Genomic DNA, 23,517 nt, shown 5'->3' with positions numbered 1-23,517 from the left:
TAGCTAGAGACCCCAGTTGGGCAGACAAGAGTCACACCTTTTCTTAGTGTGGCCTCAGAGCCTTTTTTCCCTGGGCCCTTGACGAGTCTAGGGCTGTCATCCTGAGCCCCGCCCCTCCCTCACACCCCTTCTGGTGGGTGTGAGTGACAGGACCACTGAAGCAGGCAGCCTTTACTTTCTTCCTCACTGTAGATAGTACCATGCCTGTCCTATCCTGAAGCTCACTGTAGATGGTACCATGCCTGTCCTATCCTGAAGCTCAGGTGGGTATCCTGGGAAGGCTGGGCTGGAGAAACATTTGTACCCTGATACCAAGGATGCAAAGATGGCCCTCTTTGCCATTGGGGTCTTCTTGTCCAGTCCCCTGCACCAAGAGGCTAACCTCTATCACTGGTATCCAGTACCTTCATGTACCGACTGGCTCAGTGCCAGGTGTGGGTATGGGCAGAGGGAAGAGCAGCCCCAACTCCCTGACAACAGGGCGGAGGCAACAGCCAAGGCAGACATGGAGATCATGTGATTTCAGAGGTGAGAAGAGGCTGCAGGGGGTTCGGGGGAGAGGAGTGAGACCTAAACATTTTTCTGAGGACCACAGACCAAGGGCGTCGTCTTCATGTACTCAGCAGGACTGGGCCCGTGTATCTGGACCCGAGTGTGCACTTAGAATCCAGCAGGAGACAGGGATGGGGTGGAACCTGCCAGGAGGCTCAAAAGTCTGAAGTGGGCTGGTTGCCAGAGAGCTGGGGCTGCCCCCGATCAGTGGCTGTGTGGCTTCCAGCCCAGATGAAGCCAGTGCAGTGGCGGGAGCACATAGTAGGGCAGGTTGCTCACCCAATGGCCAAGAAGTGTAAATGAGTAAATGAGAAAGGGGTTGGGGTCCTACAACCACATTCAAAGTCACTCTCACAATAGCCTAGAGACTACCCACCAGGCCCCACCTCTTAGAGGTCTGCCACCTCCTGAGAGCACCCTTTGGGGGCCCAGACTCTCAACCACCAGACTAGCAAGTGTCCATAGTCGGTGAGGTCCTTGCTGGTGGAGACCTGGCACCTTGCATGATGAGACCACACATCCTGCCTCACCTCTCTGCTGTCTTCTAATGAAGCCCTAGTCCCACTGGACTGCAGTCCTACTCTGTGCTCTCGCTTAACCGTGATCTCTCCCAGAGGGAGGTCCCACTACCAGCCTCCACAGGTAACTAAGTTTGCTCTCTGACAACTTCCTGTGGGGCTCCAGATTCAGTGGGTGCTTTGATGGGGGTGCTCAAGCCATAGAAGACCCTTTTCCTTTTTACCACTGAACACTCCACTGTAGGTAGATAGTGTCTTGTGTATCCATTCAGTGGGTGAACACTGGGTGGTTTTCCCTTCAGGGCGACTGTGACTGACACACCATTGTGAACACCCGTGTGCACATCTTCACACTTACAGATGTTCCCATTGCTTTGGGGTATATGCTTAGGAATGCAGTTCCTAGGTCACGAGCAGCACGCACTTGTGACCGCTCAGCAGTTCTTTATGGCGTCTCCACCACTCACGTTCCTCTTTCGATGAGCATCCTTCTTTCCTGAGATGGAATCTAGATAGCCAGACACTTTTTTTCGTTTGTTTTTTTGTTTTCTCATGGTAATGGCATGGAACCTGGTCTTCCGCTGAGGTGCGTGGTCAGATGGTACTTTTCTGATGGTGACATCGATGTTGAGAGCACCAGGCAAAGAAAACAAACTGGAGGGCAGTGATTCCAGGCATCAGGCGTGGTGTACGCCAAGGCCCGGCAGAGCGAGCGCCAAGGGACTGCGCCATCTATCGGGTAATGACCATGGGCATCTGGTCACTTGGAAGATTCTGGGCGCCATAGGCCAGTGAAACCAGCCCAGCCCAGATGAACTGGCCTTGAAGACAGGATCTTCTTTGTGGGGTGGGAAGTTGCAGGGTCCCTTTCCTGCTCCCTGGCCCTCTGCCTAACACATCATTTATTCCAATTTGGCCTCCAAAGGATCCCTGAAGGCTCGTGTGGGAGGCTGTAGGAAGGTTGGAAGCAGGAGCTAATTTGCTTCTCCAAGCCAGCCAGTAGGACTTTGCTCAGAGGGTTGGGGCAGAGAGGGAGTGCAGTGTGCCCCTGCACTGTGGAGAGGGATATTGTGTACCCCACTGCTCTTTCATGGCCGGGGTCTTCCTGCTTTGGTAGGAGAGATGGGTGACAGATGCTGGTGGCACTTGAGAGAGTGACAGCACTAGGCCCATGTGTGTCTCAGTTCCGGGCTCCTGCCTCTGCCACTATGAGGGTGAGGAGCACTAGAGAAGAGGGGCAGGGTACCCGCACCTGTCATGTGGGAAGATAGCAGTGAACAGACACCATGACCAAGGCAAGTCTTATAAAGGACAGTATTTAATTGGGCCTGGCTTATGGGTTCAGAGGTTCAGTCCATTATCATTGTGGTGGGAACAGGGCAGCATCCAGGCAGGCATGGTGCAGGCAGAACTGAGAGTTCAGCATCTGAAGGCTGCTAGTGGAAGACTGACTTCCAGGCAGCGAGGGCGAGGGTCTTAAGCCTTCACCCACAGTGACACACCCACTCCAACAGGGCTACACCTCCTAATAGTGCCACTCCCTGGACCAAGCATATACAAACCATGACAACAGTCCAGTGCCTGTTCCTTCCCAGTACTCCCCCATCAGTGACACCACAGTCATGCCTTCCTCGCCACCAGGGGCTACTCAAGATTCTTGCGTTGTTCCTGGAATCTGTCAGATTCAGAACCTGGGAGGACACTAAGGCTGTCTTGTCCAGGGCAAGAGTCCCTGCCTCTCTTCTTCATTCCACCATGAATTGAGAAGCTTACTATCCCCACCAAGAGCTCTGACGGCTGGGGCAGGACCACACTGAAAGTGGAGTGACGTCCTCCTGCTGGCAGGAGTGGGCTTGCCCCCTGTGGGTAACATGGTGGCACCCGGTGCCCTTCTCTGTGACCCAACTTCAAAGAACCTTCTGTATCCTCTTTGCCTCTGGATGGGACTGTGTGGCAGGCATTTCCGGCTCACAGACCCTTGGTTTCTTCTGGACTCCCCTCAGCATATGATCAGGTGGTAAGAGTTCTGTTCTGAGCAGGAAGCATGGCCCTGCTACAAGCCTGACTGGTAAGAAAACTCAATAGTGGCTTCCAAGGCATGCGCAAGCTGTCCCGTGTGGGGCAGCGTTCTGGAGGAGACAGACGGTAGTTGGGACTATGTGGGACTACACTGCCTGTCTTCCAGACCCCTGGATGATCATGTGACTGGAGACCTGCTAGCAGAGGCCGTGTGAAGGTGTGCTTAGAGGATGCAGTCTACATACGAGGATGTTTGAACCTCGAAGGCATCAGGAAACCACCAGTGTCTATCGGCCAGTTACCTTGCATCTAGAAGGGACTGAGGTGTGATGTCAGGCCCAGCCTTGACACTGACCATGGAAGGAGTGAAGGCCAGGAATCTACGCTGTGCCTTGGCCATCTGGATGGATGTGGGTAAACCATTTCTTTGATCTTGCCATCCCTCTATTCTTTTTTTTTTTTTTTTTTTTTTTTTTTTTTTTTTTGGGGTTCTTTTTTTTCCGGAGCTGGGGACCGAACCCAGGGCCTTGCGCTTTCTAGGTAAGCGCTCTACCACTGAGCTAAATCCCCAGCCCCGCCATCCCTCTATTCTTATTCCTTAGATCTTCCTGGGACTGGAGACTCGGGGGAATGGTGACATCGCCTCTGGCCATCCTGAGTCAGTACCCAGTACCGCAGCCTTGCACACAATGCCTTCCAGAGGCTGAGGAATAGGGCCTCAGTCTGGGACCAGCAGCCATTGCTTGCCCCCGTTAAGAGGCCTCTTCCTGCAGTGAACACTCTATGCTTCTTACTGAACACAGCAGTCCAGTGTTTGGCTGAGGCTCAGGTCCTCCTCACAGATGAGGGCAGACACCCCAGATGGAGAAGGGAGGGCGCAGCAGCAGAGCAAGAACCAAGAGTGGTGAAGGACTCACCCCAACTGGCCTGTCCTAGATCTAGCTGATGAGTCCCGGGTTACTCCATTGCTATGGATGGAGAAGCAGCCTGGGAGGGAAGGGGAGTGAATATGGATATCCTGCTAGATTGAAAGGAACAGCAGTCTCGGCAGTGGGCACTGTTGTGGGGCACAGGCAGAGGGAAGGAAGGGAAGACTGAGAGGCAGGTGGCCTACTTTCTAGGCCAGCAGCTTTAGTTCCTCCATCTGTTCAATGCAGAGTGCTGCTTCTCTGTCTCCAGTGCTGTCCCCAGGGAGAGCATTATCACTTAGTGCAGGGACTTAGTGCAAATCAGTACACCTAGGCCTCGAGGGCCCCAGGCAGGGTGCCCGCTGCTGAACTAAAGACTGGGTTTTCTGTTGAGATCCTGGGACACAAGGAAGGGACGAAACCTTGAGATCACCGTGCAAACATCTCAATAGGTGGGAATGACCTTAGCCCTGCCTGTGGGGCACCAAGACTGCCTGGATGGGCAAGTGGCATTTGTCACCTGTTGGGTCTCTGGGCCTCTCCTAAATCAGACAAGGTCAAAGCAGAGTAAAAACACAGCTCGACTATGTCATAGTTACAAGCAGCAGACGTATCCTATTTCTCCTTAAGCATTACTCAGTCCTGGTTACTGATCAACCTGCCACTGGTTTCCTTTTCTGGGCAGCCTCCCTGACACTATACTTTTATTGTTCCGACCAGGCCCTGGTCTTGGAGAGTGTTTACACATTCTTTCACAATCAAGGAACCAATGTCATCTTCCAGAAAGGGAAACTGAGCTCCACAGGTTATGTCCGCAGGCCTCCTCTGAGATCATCGGCCCCAGTCAGCTCCCTCGATGCAAAATGACGATGATTGGCCCAGGAGAGGGAGAAGTCCAGAAAGCCATAGGAGACTGTAGGGGACGCTGGCCTGTTTTGATTTTTAAAAAAGGACTTGTCTCTAAGTACGAAGTCAGGGACAGACTCTCCTTTACTGAGGTCCCCACCGACCAGATTATCTCTAGTTGGGAGACTAGAGCACAATAATTGTCAGTAGACAATGCCCCAGTCTGGTTCCTGCTTCTCCAGAGTGGCCACAACCTTAGGCATCCCAGTGCGTCCGTGGGGCTCCCTCTGGTGGCGGAAGCGCAAAGCGCGGACTGTAACGTTGGAAACCCACAAATACCGGACTCTGCGCCCACAAGAGCACCACGGGCCCGGGTACCTAAGAGTTTGGCGCTGGGGCAAATGGCCAGCAAACCTGTTGCTATCACCAGATCATATTTTGGGGGAAACCGAGGCCCAAAAAAAGCGTCTATGCACTGGTGTTGAGAGAATGGGTATCCCAGAGGTAAGTGAGTCAATTGCACAGCCAGGACCTCTGCGGCCAAAGAAATGGGGAGCGCCGGATTCTCGCGTGGCGGTAGTTTGGACTTGTTTTCCTTCCAGCGCACGTAGGTCTGGAGCACAGCCTCAGGCTCCAAGGCGGAGGTCACTGCGTCTAGGAGGAGCCCGGAGCGTCCGGGGGCGGGACGTGACGCACCTTGGCTGGGAGGTGCCAGCCCAGGCTTCGGTCAGCTGCATATAAGAGTGGTGTGAGGCGCGGAAAGCCTGAGCCCGCTGCCTGTACTCAAGATTCCAGGCCAGCTCGCGCGGTCCCGAAGCCAAACTCTTCCACCACTCCGGCGCCCTCTGCAGCCCTCTACCTTCTCTCAGCCACGCATCTGCCCTGGGGCCCCTCTGCCCAATGAAACTGGCCGCGATGATCAAGAAGATGTGCCCAAGCGACTCTGAACTGAGTATCCCGGCCAAGAACTGCTACAGGATGGTCATCCTCGGCTCATCCAAAGTGGGCAAGACGGCCATCGTGTCGCGCTTCCTCACGGGCCGCTTCGAGGACGCTTACACCCCTACCATTGAAGACTTCCACCGAAAGTTTTACTCGATCCGCGGCGAAGTCTACCAGTTGGACATACTGGACACATCTGGCAATCATCCGTTTCCCGCCATGCGGCGCCTCTCTATCCTCACAGGTGAGTGGGGGACCGACAGGGACCGTGGGGAGGGAATCTGCGGGGAGCGGATGGGGCGGTGTGTTGTGCTTGGGGCTGTGCTGTCTGCTGCTCCGTGCTTGGCAGCTGCCCTCACCTTTCCACTCGTTCCCTTGTAGGAGACGTTTTCATTCTGGTGTTCAGCTTAGACAACCGCGACTCCTTCGAGGAGGTGCAAAGGCTCAAACAGCAGATCCTAGACACCAAGTCCTGTCTCAAGAACAAAACCAAAGAGAATGTGGACGTGCCGCTGGTCATTTGCGGTAACAAAGGGGACCGGGACTTCTACCGCGAAGTGGAGCAGCGGGAGATTGAGCAGCTGGTGGGCGATGACCCTCAGCGTTGTGCCTACTTCGAGATCTCGGCCAAGAAGAATAGCAGCCTGGACCAGATGTTCCGTGCGCTCTTTGCCATGGCCAAGCTGCCTAGCGAGATGAGCCCTGACTTGCACCGCAAGGTGTCTGTGCAGTACTGTGACGTGCTGCACAAAAAGGCTCTGAGGAACAAGAAGCTTCTGCGTGCGGGCAGCGGAGGTGGGGGCGACCACGGAGATGCCTTTGGCATCTTGGCGCCCTTTGCTCGCAGACCTAGCGTGCATAGCGACCTCATGTACATTCGTGAGAAAACCAGTGTCAGCAGCCAGGCTAAGGACAAGGAGCGCTGTGTCATCAGTTAGGAGCCCCCAGGGTCAGTCAGCCACACAACCTGAGGACCTTTTTTGTTCAAAAGTCAAATCGGTTTCCCAGGCTAACCTGTGCACTCCGTGCCCCAAGAGCGCCAGCTGGCCTCCTCCCTCCCTCCCTGAGACCCAGCCCTGTGCACCAGGGAGATGCTGCCAAGACAGTAAGGGACAGTCATCTGCTGTGAGAGGAAAGAACTAGCTAAGACTGGGACTTTCGCCTCCGATTCTGGGATGCCAGGACCCAGCAGAGGGTTAGTTGGCGTTTTTCTCAGAGACTTTGAGAGTGTGTGAAGGGCTTCGGCCTCTGAGATTTCAAGTAACTGTGCGGCTTGCTGTGGGGCCAGGACTAACAGGGCATTATCTCGTCTGTGATTGGTGTTGCCATGACTGCTGTCAGCCACCTCTGTCCTCAGCAAACTGGAAACTTTGGCTCGAGGTGGGGGTTCAATCATAGCCAGACAACTTGTTTACATGTGTGTGTGTGTGTAATTACCCAAAAGGAAAACAAAACACAAAACTTGCACTTTAATAGTTCCAGTGTCAACGTGACATGAACAAAATCTCTACATTTCTATTGTGTGAGGTCTTTATTATTTTTTTTAATTTAAAATAAAATAATTTTAAAATGGAAAATGGTGCTTCGCTTTGCTTTTGCTTTTAGGCTTCCTGCCTCGGTGGCAGTGGCCAAGAACTGGAAAAGGACCTGGCTTTCAGAATATGGTCTCCCACTTCCAAGTGGGACCTTCTGGCTTTCTGTCTACACTCTGCCCGGCCTGGCCTGTAACAGAGGGCCTTGTTTTAGAGAATATTCATACTCTCCTCCACACAGCCCATCTGTTACTCATCATAGAAGGCAACAGAAAGCTGCCACACTTGAAACGCTAACCTTGATTACCACAAACATGGAGGCTGAGGTGGAGAGGTGTGGCAGGGAAGAGGCCTGCACTTAACGTTCATTCCTTGCCCCAGGGCTGCCGCAGGACCTGGACAGGGAAAGTACAGATGGGTGGAGTGAAGCTCCCAGAAGCTCTCGAGCAGGTGGGGCCCACCTCCTCTGCACCTTCCTAACTCCCTGTGGCTAAGGGCTCATAGTTTGTGACCCAGATCTCCTTGCCACTCCTACGGTCAACTTAGGGCAAGTGTCGCCTTCCAAGTCTCCAATTCTGCAGCTGAGAAATCGAGGCACTCTGTGCAGGGGTCAACATGGTCTCCAAGGAGTCAGCACAACTGCTGCAGCCGCCCAGCCAAATACTTGGTTTTTCCAGGGTCTTGACCTTCGGGGATGCTCAAAATTGTCTTGGGACCGGGGGAGGAAGGGTCTTGTCAACCCTGCTTTGGGAAGGGCCACTTGCAGGGAACTGTACCTCCTCAAATCTCAGAAAGGCACTCACTTCTCAACAATGAATGGCTGGGCTCCCCAGGGTCCCCTGCAGGAGACGTGTAGGCTTTGTGCTCATTTAACAGATGTACATGCTGGGCGGAAGGAGGAGCGCAGTGAACATTTTTGCCTCTACACCACCCACTCAACACACCACTCTAATTCTTCATTTTAAAGACCTGCAATCCCAGGGTCTGACTGCTAGCCCTGAGAGAGACAGAGACAACAGGCAAACCATGTGTCCTGAGAACAGAACATACTTTTAATTACATATGTGAAAACATGACAGGTCAACACACTGGAACAGAGAAGCCTCCGAGCCTCCAGCCCTTCGAGGAAGCTTTCTTTCTTCCCTGTCAGGAAGATCCGAAGCTCCTGCATTTCACGTGCTCTGCCCTTACAGGAACTGGGCAGAGCCTTAAAGCTGGTCCAGCCACTGCTTCGCCTTGGCAGAAAGGAACTGACTGGGTTAAAGGACAGCCCCAAGGCAGAGGTGGCTTCATTGTCACCCTCTATTCAAACTCAGAGTCCACTTTTCTGCCCAAACCACTGACATTCCAGGTCCCAAGTGTGAAGCGTCCTGGACAGACAGAACGTTTGCTAAAACACCCCGGTCAGTCAGCACTCCGCCAACAACACCCCAGCCAGCACTCCGCCAACAAAGCCAGTTGGCAGGCACCTGCTAAGTCCTAAGCTGAGCCCAGGCTGTGCCCATTTCAAGATCCAAACAATCCTGGGTACTTCTCACCTTCCTCCTGAGAGAAGGAAAGGGCCATGGCGCCCTCAGTGTAACAGTCCCTGGGAGACAGAGAACACAGTGTGCTACCTGGGACTCGCTGGGCACTCTCTACAAGTAGAACACAGCGATGGCACCTCCAGACTTAGCTCCCCATGCCCTTTAAACCACACATCCCCTGGCTGAGAAACTGCCCCCAACTGCTCCTGCCAGCAACTCTGCTCCAAACTAGAAGTGTGCAGAGACCATGTACAGGGTAGCAAGTATGGCTGACTCCTTGGTGAGAGCGGAGAGGACGAGGCATGAATCAGGGCAGAGCCGCTTACTTAACCGCCTCTCTGAACCAGCATGGGAAGAAGGACAAAGGGCCCCGGGCAAGCAGTGCGCTGGCTATTCTGAGCACTGCCTGAAGTGATGGAGACAAAGGCAGCCGAGCCTACAAGGTGAGGCGAGATGCAGGAGGCCAGCGACTGAAGCTGGAGGCTGGTTGGCAGAGCTCTGGGCTGACGCCCCCAGAGATACAGTTTCATTCAGTTGTTCAAACAAAAAAGGAAGTGAACTGTTTTGGGGGAGAAGCCACCCACCCTCTGGCCTTTCAACACAATATTCATACTCTCACAGCCTTCTTTAATTATAATAAATCCATGCCATCTGAGTGCAGGCCTAATTTACCCCGTGAATTCTATGCAAATGCTTCATGAAACTGCTGTTGATGGGAACAGTATGTACCTGATGCCATGCTGATAGTGGGAGTGGGAGGAGCTCAGGGAGGAAGGGAACAGCTACCCCCTCTCCCTCTGATGAGGCCCAAGGCATAGAGAGTGGAGGCTGAGTAGAGCCACCCAGGCCCCACACCAGCCACATGTGGCCTCACAGTTTAGAGCTGGGCTCCCAAGGAGCTGGACAGCACAGTGTGACGCTTTCAGTCTGTTGGCAGCTTTGCTAGGAGCTGGTCCTACTCCTTGGGGATCTCAAACATGCAGAGGCTCTTGTACTTCTGCAGAAGCTCATTCTTGGTCCTGACTTGCTCTCGGAGGCTGTGTAGCTGCTGCTGTTGCTGCTCAGGGCTCACATGGATGCCAGGCATGGTGCCTATGAGCTTCCGCATCTCCTGGAACTTTGTTTTGAGGGCGTTCAGGTCCTGGTGGAGATCCGGGCTGTCCTTGTCCATGCTGGGTGACAGGGGGAGTAGAGGGCAGTCAGTCAGTTATTAGCATGTGTAGCTCATTTCCACAATGGCTTCCTTGTTCTACACCTCTGATGCCTTTTAGAATGTTGTCAGACATGTCTGTTCCCTTACTAGGTTACCTACCCCAGAAGACAGGGATTGGTCTTTTATTTGTTTTGTTCTTTAGCTTTAAGCTCATAAAAACACTCCCAACGAGCACACCTGACAAGTCAGATACTTAAAATTCTCGATGATGGCAGGGACCAACTTGGCTTCGTCACAGCTGTCTCACCAACCTGGCCCTACACATAGGACAACTGTGGGTAAAGAGCACTTGCACAAGTATGACAACCCGAGTTTGGAGCTCCACCATTCATGTAAAAGCAGGGACACACGTGATATAAACCCAGCTCAGCCTTGGGATGGGATGGGGGTGTAGAAACAGGCTGAAACAGCAAGTCTCAGGTTCCGTGCAAGGGAACAAGGGGACAAATGATAACGCTGGGCACAAGTGCCCGCCTCTGCCTGTTCCACCACTCCCAGGTGTGCACACGCAAACCAAATAGCATTTCCAGAACACCACACATCAAAAGGACGAGTGCTTGGAAAGCAAGGCCACAGCTATGCTAAACGAATCACCATTACCAATCATCAGCTGACCCTTCCAAAAACAGAAAAATAAACAAGCTGTTGAAATACTCATTTCACCTGACCTGAGCCATCTGTAGGCCAACCAGGAGGCTCTGCCAGTTAGCAGGGCCTTCATGGCACTGAGTTGTGTGCTTGCTTGGGCCTGTTAACAGAAAGACGAACGAACTCCATACATTTTAAACCAGCTACAAGTCACTGGAACATTCTCAGCAGACGCGGGTTCTCCTCTACCACAGCTCTGCAGATGCTTTCCTCTGGATCAATGTCATTTTGAAGGCAGATCATTCCTGTCCTTTCACAGCCCAGCCATGGCAGAAATCCCACTCTTGCTATCAAACTAAAGCAAAAGAACCTAAACCCTAAGAACAAAGGCGTTGCCCCAAGGCCAGGAAGCAGGAGGTTTGGAAGCAGTTCCTGCTCTCTCAGTGTACAATGAGGACCACCACTGAGCTGCTGTCAGAATTTAAAGTACACTTTTAACAAAACTGGTTTACATCACAAGTCTAGAAAAAAACAAATAAGAAAAAAAAATCCACAAAATTAAAACAGGAAAGGAGGTTTATAGTAATAATTCCTGAAGCAAACATAACCCAGCCCCAAAGAAATTCTAATTCAGAAAGCAAAGTGTGGGCCATGTTTCAGATGCTCACTTCTGAAACTCTCCAAACTCCAGAAAGCCATTCTTTACAGGGTGAACTTTGGGGAAAGGGAGTAACCTTCAGACAAGAAACAGAACCCATAGGGAAAGCCACCGGGAGGGGAGCTGGGCTGCAGACCTCTGCAGTAGGCCATTCACCTGCCCTAGTTGGTAGTGGTAAATAGCACAGAAGTCCTGGGGTGAGGAAAGCATCTATTCAGGAACCTGCTCGAACCAAGAGAGACCCTGTTATGCCAGGATGAGTGTAAAAGAGTGAAATCCCCAGGCCTAAAGAACAGGGTCAGACTTGATAGTGAGGGAATAAAAGCAGAAAGCTCTAAATGGGCTGCCTTTGTGCTCAGCGTTAGTCACCATCCAACTTTAGAAGGAAAAGAGAGAGACTAGGTCAGGATCGATGGAAATCATACAAACAAGGACAACGTTAGAGCATCGTGGTCCATCTACTGTGCTTTCTTAAAAGCATGGGTAGAAACACTATAGCCATGGGAGCAGGAAGAGCAGAACACCCTCCCAGCAGCTAGCATAGGCGTTTGGACCTGTATCCCAGGCTTTTGGATAAAGGCCTAGGAAAGACGGGTGCATCTAAGAACATGCCTTGGTTTTTCCCAATTTCTTTTTTTGCACAGAAGCAAACTGGCAACAATGGGCAGTGTGCCCTCCAGCAATGCAAAAGCAAGGGAAGGCATGGGCCAGCAGGCCAGTCACACCCCTCACCTCTGGGTAACCTGATCTGGGGTGCCTGAATCTTTCTCTACCAAATGTCCATCCTTCTCAGAAGCATCTATCTGTCCCTGCTGACCACCCTGGGCTAGCACCCCTCAGTCTTCTCCTCTGTTCACAGCTTCTCCTCCACTGTACTGATTCCAGTGGTTTTCGCTTTCCCCAGATCAATTTTTCTCTTATTTAGTAGATGCTAGAGGGAAAAAATTCAAAGTGATAGGCATGTTAGAAAAGGGAAGTCTTTTTAGTTCCAAGTGTCAGAGACACCTGTGTTAGCATATGATGTAAACTGTTGTAGATCATTTCAAAACGTGCAATAACAGACGACCATATGTACACTTTGTAATTCTGACAGAAGCATATCAAATGTGGCTCTCGTTTTTGTCTTTCCACATTAATATGCAGTTGATTACATTGTGAAATTATTTACAAACAATTATTGGAAATGTTTGCAATTCATCAAAATGACATTGTGTACCTGCAGCTTTACATACTGTTCAAGTATTCTAGAAAGATGTCAGACCAGGAGAAATCTAGATTAAAGACTTTATATAATTTTTGACAGATACTGCCAGAATGCCCTCTGAGGTAGGCACACAGACACCTATAATACCAGTTTCTTGGGAGACTGAGGCAGGAAAACCAAGTTTGAGGTCAATCTAGGTAGGACACTAAGACCCCATCCAAAACATAAACACACACCTCTGCAAAACTCAGAGATGTCTCTCCCCTGAGTGTGCCCACAGCTCCTCCCTGTCTCGAAGTGAGCTATCTGGTTGTCTCTGGAGTTCCGCCAGCACCCACCAGGGCTTTGGTACATGGCTCTGGACCTCCCACACTAGCTTTCATCTGCCACAGGATTGCTTGTGGTGTTTTCATTCTCTTCAACCTTCTTCTGGAAGGTTCTGCTACTTAAAGAAGTTTGAAAAAAAACAAACAAACGAACTGTTCTGCAGCATGCCTTCATTGTCTGCTCATTCCCAGCAACTCCCACACCCCGTCCTGAGTCTAGCTCCTCCTCCAGCATCCAGATTTTTCTCCCTGGAGTCTGAGGAGTCTACGAGCATCCACAGTGGAACAGCCATGTGCCTGTCTCTGTCTACATCCATGGGGCACAGCAGCCCCCACACACTAAGTCTGCCCTCTGATTCTGTCCACCTAGTTCCCCCTCCTCCAGACTACTTCAGACCATTGCCACTGCTTCTTAGACATAGAGTCCTCCCCTCCTTCCAAGCCCTCTGTCCTATCCACCTTTAGAAATCCAACTCTGAGCAGATCACTATGCCTAAGAACTGTGGTGGGCCTCCACCCCAACATACCCACAGGACAAATTCAACTGTGAGAAGCTGCAGGGGCCATCCCAGCTACTTTTAACTTTCACTTCCCAGGACCCCTTCCCAGGCAGCTTTCTTTTACTGTATTTTCTGCTGGAAGGGAGGCAACCCTCATGGAGGCCGTCCAGGCCTGGGTGCTTCTACTGTGAATCTGCAAAGACAGAAGCAGACACAGAGAAGCAGCTCTTCTAAGCAGTTTCCAGACAGGTCCTAAGGGCACCCTTTCTGCTCCAGGACACAGATGAGAGAGACAGTGGGCACAAGGTGGACGCAGGACAGCAGAATTGCAAATCCCACACATCATCTGTGGGGGTGCTTCCTACACAGCCCAGCAGGTCTCAGCTGGCAAGGAGCCTGTGTGTGGGAAGAGGCAGGTCAGCAGCGCCCTGTTCCCATAAAAGAGGTCTTGCTGACCTGCTGTGAGCAGGCGGGAGGGATGCTTGAGCTCAACACTTGAACTCCCTGTGCTGGGTCAACAAGGATGGCTCTCCTGTACCCACTAGCAACTTAAGACATCTAGTAAAGTATGACATTTAATTAAAACTACATTGCTTAAGCTCTCAAATCGACAGACTACTAACTGGGTGGGCCAAAAAGTGGCAGACAAGCAGGGAGACAGGCAGGGATAGCTCACTTAGAACTGGCAGGCTGGGACTCTTAGTTCCAAACTCAGATGAGATAAGCTGAATTTAAAGGGCTTCTTTATTCCTTTCCAGGCTATGTCCCTTGTAGTGTCACTATATACAAGAAGAGGCCTCCGAGAGCAGGGTTTATAATAGCTCTTACAAGCATTCCTCTCTTCACTCTTTCAGACTTCAAAAACCATGCCGAGTGTGGTGGCACATACCTTCAATGTCAGCACTTAAGGCAGAGGCAGGCATTTCTCTATGGGTTCAAACACAGCCTATCTACATAGTAGTTCCAGGACAGCCAGGACTACATAGAGAAACCCTATTTCAAAACAATAAACAAACAAACATTAAAAATACATGAATGAAAAGCCTGTCAATTCTAGTATGGAAGTAATCTAGGGCTTCATGATTGACAGGCAAACACTCAACCACTAAGTTACATCCCAGTCTTCTTTCCAATTTCTCTTGCCCAAGTAGGCCAGGAAGTCAGTCATCTTCTCACTCCTGTCCAGTAGTTGGCTGTACAAGGCTATACAACTAGGTCTGGCAAACTACATGTTCACATAATTGTCCATTCAACTATGGGAACGATGGAGGGAGGGAAGCCATTGTTTGGACTCAAACTTTAAGCAGGGTATATCAGCCACAGTCTCCAGGTATCAGGTGGCACCATAGGGTGCTGAAGTGGAAATTTAAGGGTTCTTTGGAAAGTCAGTTGGATTGTGTTTTGCTGGGGCAAACACATGAAGGAACATTTAGCTGAAATGGACACAATTAAAAGACTAAAGCAGACTTGTGAAGGAATGTTTTCTTGAAGTGGACACAGGAGAGAGGATGTTCTGCTAAAGCAAAAACACGAAAAGACATGCGATGTAAGAATCTTTGCTAACGACAGGTGTGTACTGGTCTGCCTTACACTGCCTAGTTGAGCTCCATTTGTTGTTTCATAGAGAGAAACACACCAAAAAAACTTCTGGTGCTGTGCTGCAGTTTCTTGCTGCTTCCAAGGTCTTGGGCTGATTGGCAGAGTGATGTCAGCTGAGACAGATTCCTGGGCTGAGGCAAGGCCTGTGGAGGACACATGGTGTTTGGAGGGTAGAAGTGGGACTCAATGGGCAGTGGTGGAGGCTGAGCTAGGCTTGCTTACAGAGCTCGCTGTGCAATGCTTGTGGGTCTCGAGTCTTCACTGATCATAGCTTCCTTGAGAGAGGCACAGCCAAGAACTTCTCCTGGTCCCTCCTCCTGGTCCCTCCTGACCTGAGCCAAAGCTGAGGCCTGGCAGTCCTTGCTAGGAAGTGTCACTGCTGTGTTTGCTATCCCGACTCTACTGAACTGGACTGCTGGTATCTGTGAAGTGTCTCCAAGTAGATCAAGTGGCCGCTGCTGACCTGTGAACTGAGCTGCTGATTTCCAGCCAACACAGACGGGAGTTGCTCCAAAGAACCTTTCTAAACAGGTCCACTCCCCCCATCCCACCCTACCCCACCTTTCTTTCCCATTACCTCTGGTATATGGTAGGTTAAAAGGGTGGTTAAAATATTTAAGAACCACCATTAAAAATAAGATTTGAAAAAAATTAAAGTTACAGGATGCAGTAGAAAGTTCTGACTCCCAGAACTCTAAAGTGTAGGAGGTGGCTTCTAGGTGAGTCCTTAAAGACACACAAGTTCCACAGTGCTCTGCCCAGTTAAAGACACTTGTAACTATTGGGCTCTGCATATGCCTAGGCAGGGCATATGATATGGTCTGCTGGGACCCCTGCATAAAGGGCTGAACACCTGAGCTCAATTTAGGAAGAAAAGGGAACCCGAGAGAAGCTTTTCTTTGAGATAGGTTTTACTATGTAGCCCAGCCTCAAATGAGACTTACCCCGTCTTAGCCTCCTGAGGCAGTAGAGTTATTAATCTGTATACTACTCCTCTAGAGAATTTCAGAAAGAGAAGACGAACCTGATAATGCCACAAAATGAATGCCAGAGGCTTTAAAGGCAAAGGAACTAGTTAAAAGGAACTGTAAGCCAGGTGGTAACAGTGCACACCTTTATTACCAGAACGCAGGAGGCAGGGGCAGGTGGATCTCTGAGTTTGAGGCCAATCTAGTCTACAGTGTGAGTTCCAGGACAGTCAAGCTACAAAGAGAAACCTTGTCTTGAAAAAAAAGTGACTATAAGATATAAGATTCAAAAATGAGGTCGCAGACCTGGATGAGTGAAGTCCAGTGCAGGTTAAAAGGAAACGTGCCACTGACCACAAGTACATAACCATGAGGAAGTAGGATGCCGGGGAAGTACTAACCAGCAGGAACAAGAAGGGAACTAGCTTCAGAAGGGAGTAAACGATCCATAAAGAACTCGGGACTAGAATACTAGGGTGTCTAGACGATCAGAGAACATCTCAAGATTGTAGGATTAGAAGGCAGCACCAAACATGAACAACAGTATTTTATAATCTTCATAACTGGTATTGGGAAGAGGAAGCAGAGGAGACAGTCCGCCCACCCTTTACTCTCCACAAAAATGTAGCCTGCAAGCATCTAAAACTTAAAAGGAAAAACCAGAAGCACAAATCTTCTAGGAAAAGGAGATCACTATATAAGATGTTTTCTTTTGTGCTGGATGTGCCACACCCTTAATCCCAGCACTCAAGGCAGAGGCAGAGAGGCAGAGAGGCAGAGGCCAGACAGAAAGGCAGAGGCAGAACTCTCTGAGTTCAAGGTCGGCCTGCTCTACATATCAAGTCCCAGGACAGCTAAGCCAACACCACAACATACAGAAACTCTGTCGTAGAAACCGAAAAGAAATCACTTTGTTTTACTGTTGTATTGTAGCACTGTGGACAGAACCCAGGACCCTGCACACCCAAGTCTCAAGGCCTTAATTAATAAGTGAGAATCTGTTATGCTTTGAAATAAAATATCTCCCATGGGCTCATATTTTAACACTTGGTAACACTATTAATGGGAATTTCTAGAAACTTTAGGAGGTGGGGCAAAACTGAGGAATTAGGGCACTGGGAGCATGTCCTCAGGGAGTACTTTCTCCATGCCCCCTTCCTTCCTTCTCACTTCTTCCTAGCCATCATGATGGATAGATGTTGACTGTGTTTTGCCAAACTTTCTATCAGGATGGACTAACACTCTCAAACAGTGAGCCGAAACAGAAGTTCTCCCCTAAGTTTTGTAACAGGTGTTTTTGTCACGTGACAAGAAAAAGAACAAACAGTGGCTCACACTCAGAAGCTGTCAGAGAAAAGCGGAACAAGGGGCTGGGGATTTAGCTCAGTGGTAGAGCGCTTGCCTAGTAAACGCAAGGCCCTGGGTTCGGTCCCCAGCTCCGGAAAAAAAAAAAAAAAAAAAAAGACATCGATCACCTATCATTTCTAACCTATCAGACCAGCCTGGATAGAAGTTTAGTAGCAGCAGCAGAGGCATGGGAGAGAAGAGAGAAATACAGTGGTAATGGATGCATTCTCTACAACTTTGCTAACAGTCACTGGAGTGTTATTATAGTCACACAACACAGCACTAGAAATTTCTTCCGGAGACTCTAGAGAACCCACTGAGACAGTGCAGACCCAGGGACTCATTTCACCTCCAACCACAGGAGCAGAGCACATGCTGGGTGGAAAGTTTCAAGGACTGACAGCTCAGTCCTCTGTGGAGGTATGCACACATCTGGGAAGGGAGGACTTCCTCCTTTCCATCTACACAATCCATCTTTAATTTGTCTTACTGCCTCACAGGTGGCAGATTTACGGGCCATTTCAGGTTAACAGAGTTTCAAGTCAACTGAAGTAGCCCAACCTGCAGTTCGGAAGAGTCAGCTAAAAAGATGAAACGAGCAATGGCTATCAGATAGAAACTGCATGTCCCTGCTTCAGCGGTTGCACAGCCTCGGACTGACCTCACTATAAGTGTGAGCAAAGGGCTGCATCCCAGCATGGTGCCTGCTGCATGGGGCCTGCTGCATGGGGCCTGCTGCATGGTGCCTGCTGCAAAGATGAAATGCCCAATGCTACATGTGAGGAGCAGCTGCATCTCAGACAGGGTCTTTACAGCCCTTAGTGAGATGGCTGACGTGTGCACAGGAAGGGATCTCCAGCAGCCAAGGATGGCACACTGCAGTCCAGTCCCAGTTCTGCGGCATTCTATTTCTGAAAAGACGCACGGATCTAACCCAGAGAAGAAACAAGGTATTCCCAGCAGCCACCTGGTATAACGTTCCTTTTATTAATTAAAAACCTCTTACGACGGGAGCTCAGTGGTAGAGCGCTTACCTAGGAAGCGCAAGGCCCTGGGTTCGGTCCCCAGCTCTGAAAAAAAGAACCAAAAAAAAAAAAAAAAAACCTCTTATGATGTAACTGATGGTGAGCTTTTTAGAACAGGGTTATGTCCTATATTTCAGGCTTACTTCCTTACTCAACCCAGGAAAGAAGGCCTCAGCTCAAGGACTGCCAAGGAAAGCATAGAGTGAGGCATCAGAGCCCGGCAGAGCCATCACCCGGGACACTAGGCGTGCTGTAAGATTTGCCAGCAGCTTAGTCCTCCAAGAATAAAGGCTTACCTTCCAAAGGTGCTGCCCTCAATTTCCTGTCCCCTCTGAGCAGTGACCTCAGGAGTCAATATTAGAGTACACAGCAAGGTTCTACCCTACCTTCCTCCCTCTTATAATTTCAGTCCCACGAGTGGCCTCACCCACTATGAACTGCAACTCCAGGCTTCCTAAGTCCTTTCTTCCCCTTCCCTTGCCACAGTCCTCATCTCTTTGATGGCCTACAAACTCACAACATCCCAGAGTTTTCAAACTGGACCTACCTTTTTCATGCAGACAGCACCATACTGAGCAGGCTGCTTTCTCTTGGGTCCTGTCTTTCTTACTACAGCTTCTTTCACAAGCCCACAGGCCAGCGCCGCCAGTCCCATCCTTACAAGTGAATATTAAAGGCTCTGAATAGGAGTGCCACATCCTCACTCTTGTAGGATAATGGACCTGGCTTTTCTTAGAGAAAGAAGTCTTTTCTTCCCAGGGACTTTTCTCTTCTGCTGGTCAGACACTCGAGGGAAGGCACCTTATTCTTTCTGCTGGGCTAGCAGCCACACAGCAAGGGGTGGCCAAGGGGGGAGGGGTCGTAACCCCTGTTTTAAGCTTGTTTCCCTTTCCAGTCCCACAATGACTTTGGCTTATTCCCTCTTAAGCAGTAGTTCTCAACCTGTGGGTCACAACCCCTTTGGGGGTTGTTTATCAGATATTTACATTATAACTTGTAACAGTAGCAAAATTATAGTTATGAAGTATCAACAGAATAATTTTATGTTTGGGAGGTCACCACATGAAGAACTGTATCAAAGGGTCACACAGCTCTAAAGGATCGATCCTGGCTTTTACTGTTTGCCAAGGTGGAAAAGGGTGGTTACCAAGCTGCTTAGGGCAGGGGAGGAAGCAGAACTGTGGGCACATCCTGAGTAGGCTTCTCCCTGTTCTTAGACCACCTTCTTTCACACTGCTTGCAGAGGTTTCTCTCACTGCCAGGCCCTGAGGTGTAGAGAAGGTCATGGTCAAGGCTGATGCTTTGGGGTCAGTAGGTAAGTTAGCCCTTGCAAGCTGTTGTCTGGCAATCATTGCTTGTCCTTCCTGCTCTTATATGCTGAATAAAAAAATCCCTTGTGTGTCCTTTAGACAAGCCCATGTGATCAACCTGCCATCTTTCACAGGTATGCACTTTAGAGTATCTTCCAGTTCTATGAGAAGTGAGCTACCAACCCAAACCTACCTAGCCATAAATCACAGAGCTGTAGTTTGAACCTATATGTATGCCAGGTCAGCCTCAAACTCAGAGATCCTCCTCAGTTGCCTGAGTATTGGGGCTAAAGGTGTGCACCACTGAGATCTACTACCTATGTATCAAGACAGAAAATTACTGCCTGGGAAAATTAAGTATTTATAAACATGATAAAGCAAGTTTCAGACTTGAACTCAGACCCTCTGTCTTCATAGCATGTTCTTGGTAAATTCACTTCCTGTCACTGAGGCTGGCCCAACCCAACTGCTCTCCTGGCTTATGAGCATCCTTCCTGAGGTATGGGTGAATGTGAACCCATTTGTTTTAGTTTTTGCATGTATATCTGGTTACTTCAGATAACCCGATACTCCAGCACTGCCCTGAGATGGTTAGATTTTTATTTTCCTCACTTCCATCTCACTAATGTATTTGCCAACAGCTAACACAAAGGGGGCAGTATGCTTTACCCTACATACAGGAGCCTCATGTTGTCTGAAGCCAAGAGAGGAATTAAGGTGAGAACCAAAGCTTTGCAGTCTCACTTTTATGTCAAGTTAACACAGTGAAGAGAGTCATCAGAGAGGAAGGAGACTCAATTGAGAAAATGCTTCCACAATATCAAGCTGTATGCACGCCTGTAGAGCATCTTCTTAATTAATGTAGGAGGGCCCAGCCCATTGTGGGAAGGGCACCCTGAGCTAGTGGCCTTGAGCGCCAGTAAAAAAAAGCAAGCTGGGGGGTTGGGGATTTAGCTTAGTGGTAGAGCGCTTGCCTAGCAAGCACAAGGCCCTGGGTTTGGTCCCCAGCTCCGGAAAGAAAAAAAAAAAAAAAAAAAAAAAAGCATGCTGAAGCTGGGCAGTGGTGTCCCATGGCACTAATCCCAGTACATGGGGGTAGAGGGAAGCAGATTTCTGAGTATGAGTCCAACCTGGTATACAAATAGTTCCAGAACAGCCAGGAATACAGGGAGAAACAAAAACAATCAAAAAGGAAGAGAAAGCACACTCAGTAAGGTGTGTGAAGTAAGCATCCCTCGTGGCCTCTACCTCAGCCCCTGTCAGCAGGTTCTTGCCCTGGCTTCCTCCAATGAGAAAAAAATGATACGGGGTGTAAGTCAAATAAACCCTTTCCTCGTCCTTTTAGTCGGTGTTTCAGCACAGCAATAGCCCTAAGACAAGCGCCAAGCCACCAGAGCAAGAAACCTAGACTGCCTCAACTTCAACAAAAGGGCATGCTGATGTCCATAAATATGACTGGAACTGTAATCTTGTCTTAATTTACTTTTTAATGGTTTAATTACTATTTAATGGTTTAGAAGAAATTCAGGGGTTTGTACCTAGTGTCCTGTGGCTATACACTCATGTGCTAAATAACCTGGCCAATGACAGATCATATATACAGTGATAGTCTAAGGCTTATAAAGTAACCAAAACCTTCCTTTGCCTAATGACACAGTAGATGTGGTAATGTTGCAGCCCAATGCACCACTGTGTGAGCAAACAGTTACACTGCGGACAGATAAGTGTAACACATACCATTACAGGTAGTTCTTACTGCTTGATAACAATAACAAATGATGTCACTAGCTTATGGACTTATACTGAACATTTTACTGTGAGAGTCACAGTTGCTAGGTGTAGTGGTACATACCTCGAGCCCCAGCACTCAGGAAGCTGAGACAGCAGGACCAAAAGTCCAAAGGCAAAAAAAAAAAAAAAACCCTGTCTAAATAAGTTTAAAAATAAAATCCACCCTTTGAACAGAATGTCCTAGTACACCAGCAGCTACTTCCTCTTTTTTGTTTGTTTGGTATATGTGGTGCGTCTTGTATGTGTGTGGGGTGTTATACAGGTCTGTGAATGTCTGAGTGGGCATGCGAGAGTTAAGTGTCTTTCTCTGGAGCTTCACCTTACTGCCTTGAGACAGGGTCTCATATTAAATAGAAGTTCAGTGTCAGCCAGGCTAGCTGGCCAGAGCTCTCGAGATCTGTTTGTAGTCCTGAAATGATGGGGCTACGGGCATGAGAGCCATGACTGGCTTTTTATGTGGATGCTAAGGATTCAAACTCAGGTCCTTGTGCTTGTACTTGAGCAAGTGCTCTTACCAACCAAGTCATCCAATTCCCACTGTTGCTAAGAATCCTGACTGCACCAAAAGGCGCCAGGCAGTAACTATTCTGCACCACCTAAGTTTATTAAAGCACAATGGAGAATGCCTGCAGAACAACAGTGTACCGCTTGGAAATGACCCAAGTGTATATGGAAGAAACAAAACACAGGCCATCGTAGAGATTGGAGACTTTGGGTCTAAAAGATGACACATCCTTGGATATTCTATAAGAATAAAGTTAATAGCGGGACACAATCATTTGGAGCAATTTCTGTGTCTTTGTTTCAAATGTTTTCTAGCATCACTACTCTCCTCTCCACTTTAAAAAGTGTTTTTATTGTTTGTTTTTCTTTGCTTCTAACTGTTAAGCCCTGTAAGGGTAAACGGCTGGTCCTTTCCTGTGTACAACCCTAGTACTTAACACAGTCACACAGGTAAGATGCTGCCTCACATTGAAATGGGAACTAAACTGTGTACAAGGTGAGAATCTAGAGTCTGAACATCTGCGGTCCACCAAAATTCGAAAACTTTTCAAGGCTCACATGATACTACAAGTGGGAAATTTCATGCTAGGCTTCATATGAACTGTCAAACGCAGGTGAATTAAAACTATTGTATAAAATTGTCTTCAGGCTACGTGTGTATGGACTTGAGACCCATCACCAAGCCACCGCAGGATCTGAGATGGGACCAGGAACAGTGCACTGCAGAACCTAAGCATTTGACCAGTATGTGGACTTCACTTGGGAGTACAGTGTGTGCCCTCTGGGAAAATGGGGCGTGGTCCACAGCGCCGGGTTTAGACAGCTCGGAACCCCGGACACCGGAAGCCGCAAAAGGTGGTGTCTTGACCTTTCCTAGGCCCTTACCATTTGATGACATTGTGAACCAACGGCAAAAAAGAGTAATTCTCCTCTTTCACGCCAGCGGGGGACTGAGGCCGCGGAGCCGCCGGCGGCGGGAGCGCGGCGACAGGCAAAGGCTGAGGCGGCGGCGGCGGCTTGGACTCGGGCAGCAGCTCGGGCGGTGGCTGTAGCGTATCTTCAGCCTGTCTCCCACCCGCCACCCCAGAAGAAGCCATAGTACCACACGTCCTGCGGCTGCCGAGGGTCGCGGGATGCTTGCGTCACAACTAAGCGCCCGGGAGGCCGGGCGGGAAAAGGCTCTGAGTCTGCGCCCTGGGCGTAGGCGGGCGAGCGTTGCTAGGCGACGAGTGTCAGGGCAGCTAAATTGAGTAGTCAAGATTAGGGTATCTACTTCAGTCATCTTTTTCTAGTTCACATGACACAGAGAGGTCAAAACACCAACGAGGACCACCCCCCCGGGACTAACAGGAAGAACGGATGACGCTAGTGAGCACCGTGTGAAACTGGGGCTCTGCGGCAGCGAGCTTCCAGATGACAAGAACCTACACTTCTTTGTGTCACGCTAGCCTCCAGGAGGGCCCTAGACTGGCGACAGCAAAACACGCCATACAAACTCAGCCCACATGGCTGCCAAGGGAAAAACTAATCGTTCTTCAAGCATTTAGTTTGCATCTAGCAGGTGCCAGACTACATATGTATATTAAGACTAAGCTCTTGGACCAAATAGGAGAACTTTCTGATAGGCTTGCATTTATTCAT

The 23,517-nt window shown here is 49.6% G+C and overlaps 2 protein-coding genes across 2 annotated transcripts; one reads left to right on the top strand and one right to left on the bottom strand.

The window, feature by feature from the left end:
• The first annotated feature begins 5,654 nt into the window (after positions 1-5,654).
• Positions 5,655-7,362, top strand: Rasd1 (ras related dexamethasone induced 1). Its single transcript, NM_001270954.1, is given in 2 exon segments — positions 5,655-6,029; positions 6,167-7,362. Coding segments are annotated over 2 exon segments (843 nt in total). The 5' UTR covers positions 5,655-5,743; the 3' UTR covers positions 6,724-7,362.
• A 986-nt stretch (positions 7,363-8,348) lies between these two features.
• On the bottom strand, positions 8,349-22,991 carry Med9 (mediator complex subunit 9). The gene is given in 2 exon segments (NM_001127302.1): positions 8,349-10,015; positions 22,762-22,991. Coding segments are annotated over 2 exon segments (429 nt in total). The 5' UTR covers positions 22,974-22,991; the 3' UTR covers positions 8,349-9,798.
• Between the last annotated feature and the right edge of the window lie 526 nt (positions 22,992-23,517).

This window comes from Rattus norvegicus, chromosome 10, assembly GCF_021556685.1.
Source record: "Rattus norvegicus strain SHRSP/BbbUtx chromosome 10, alternate assembly SHRSP_T2T, whole genome shotgun sequence".
In the NCBI taxonomy this organism is placed as follows: Eukaryota; Metazoa; Chordata; class Mammalia; order Rodentia; family Muridae; genus Rattus; species Rattus norvegicus.
This window is presented reverse-complemented; position numbering and strand designations above follow the sequence as displayed.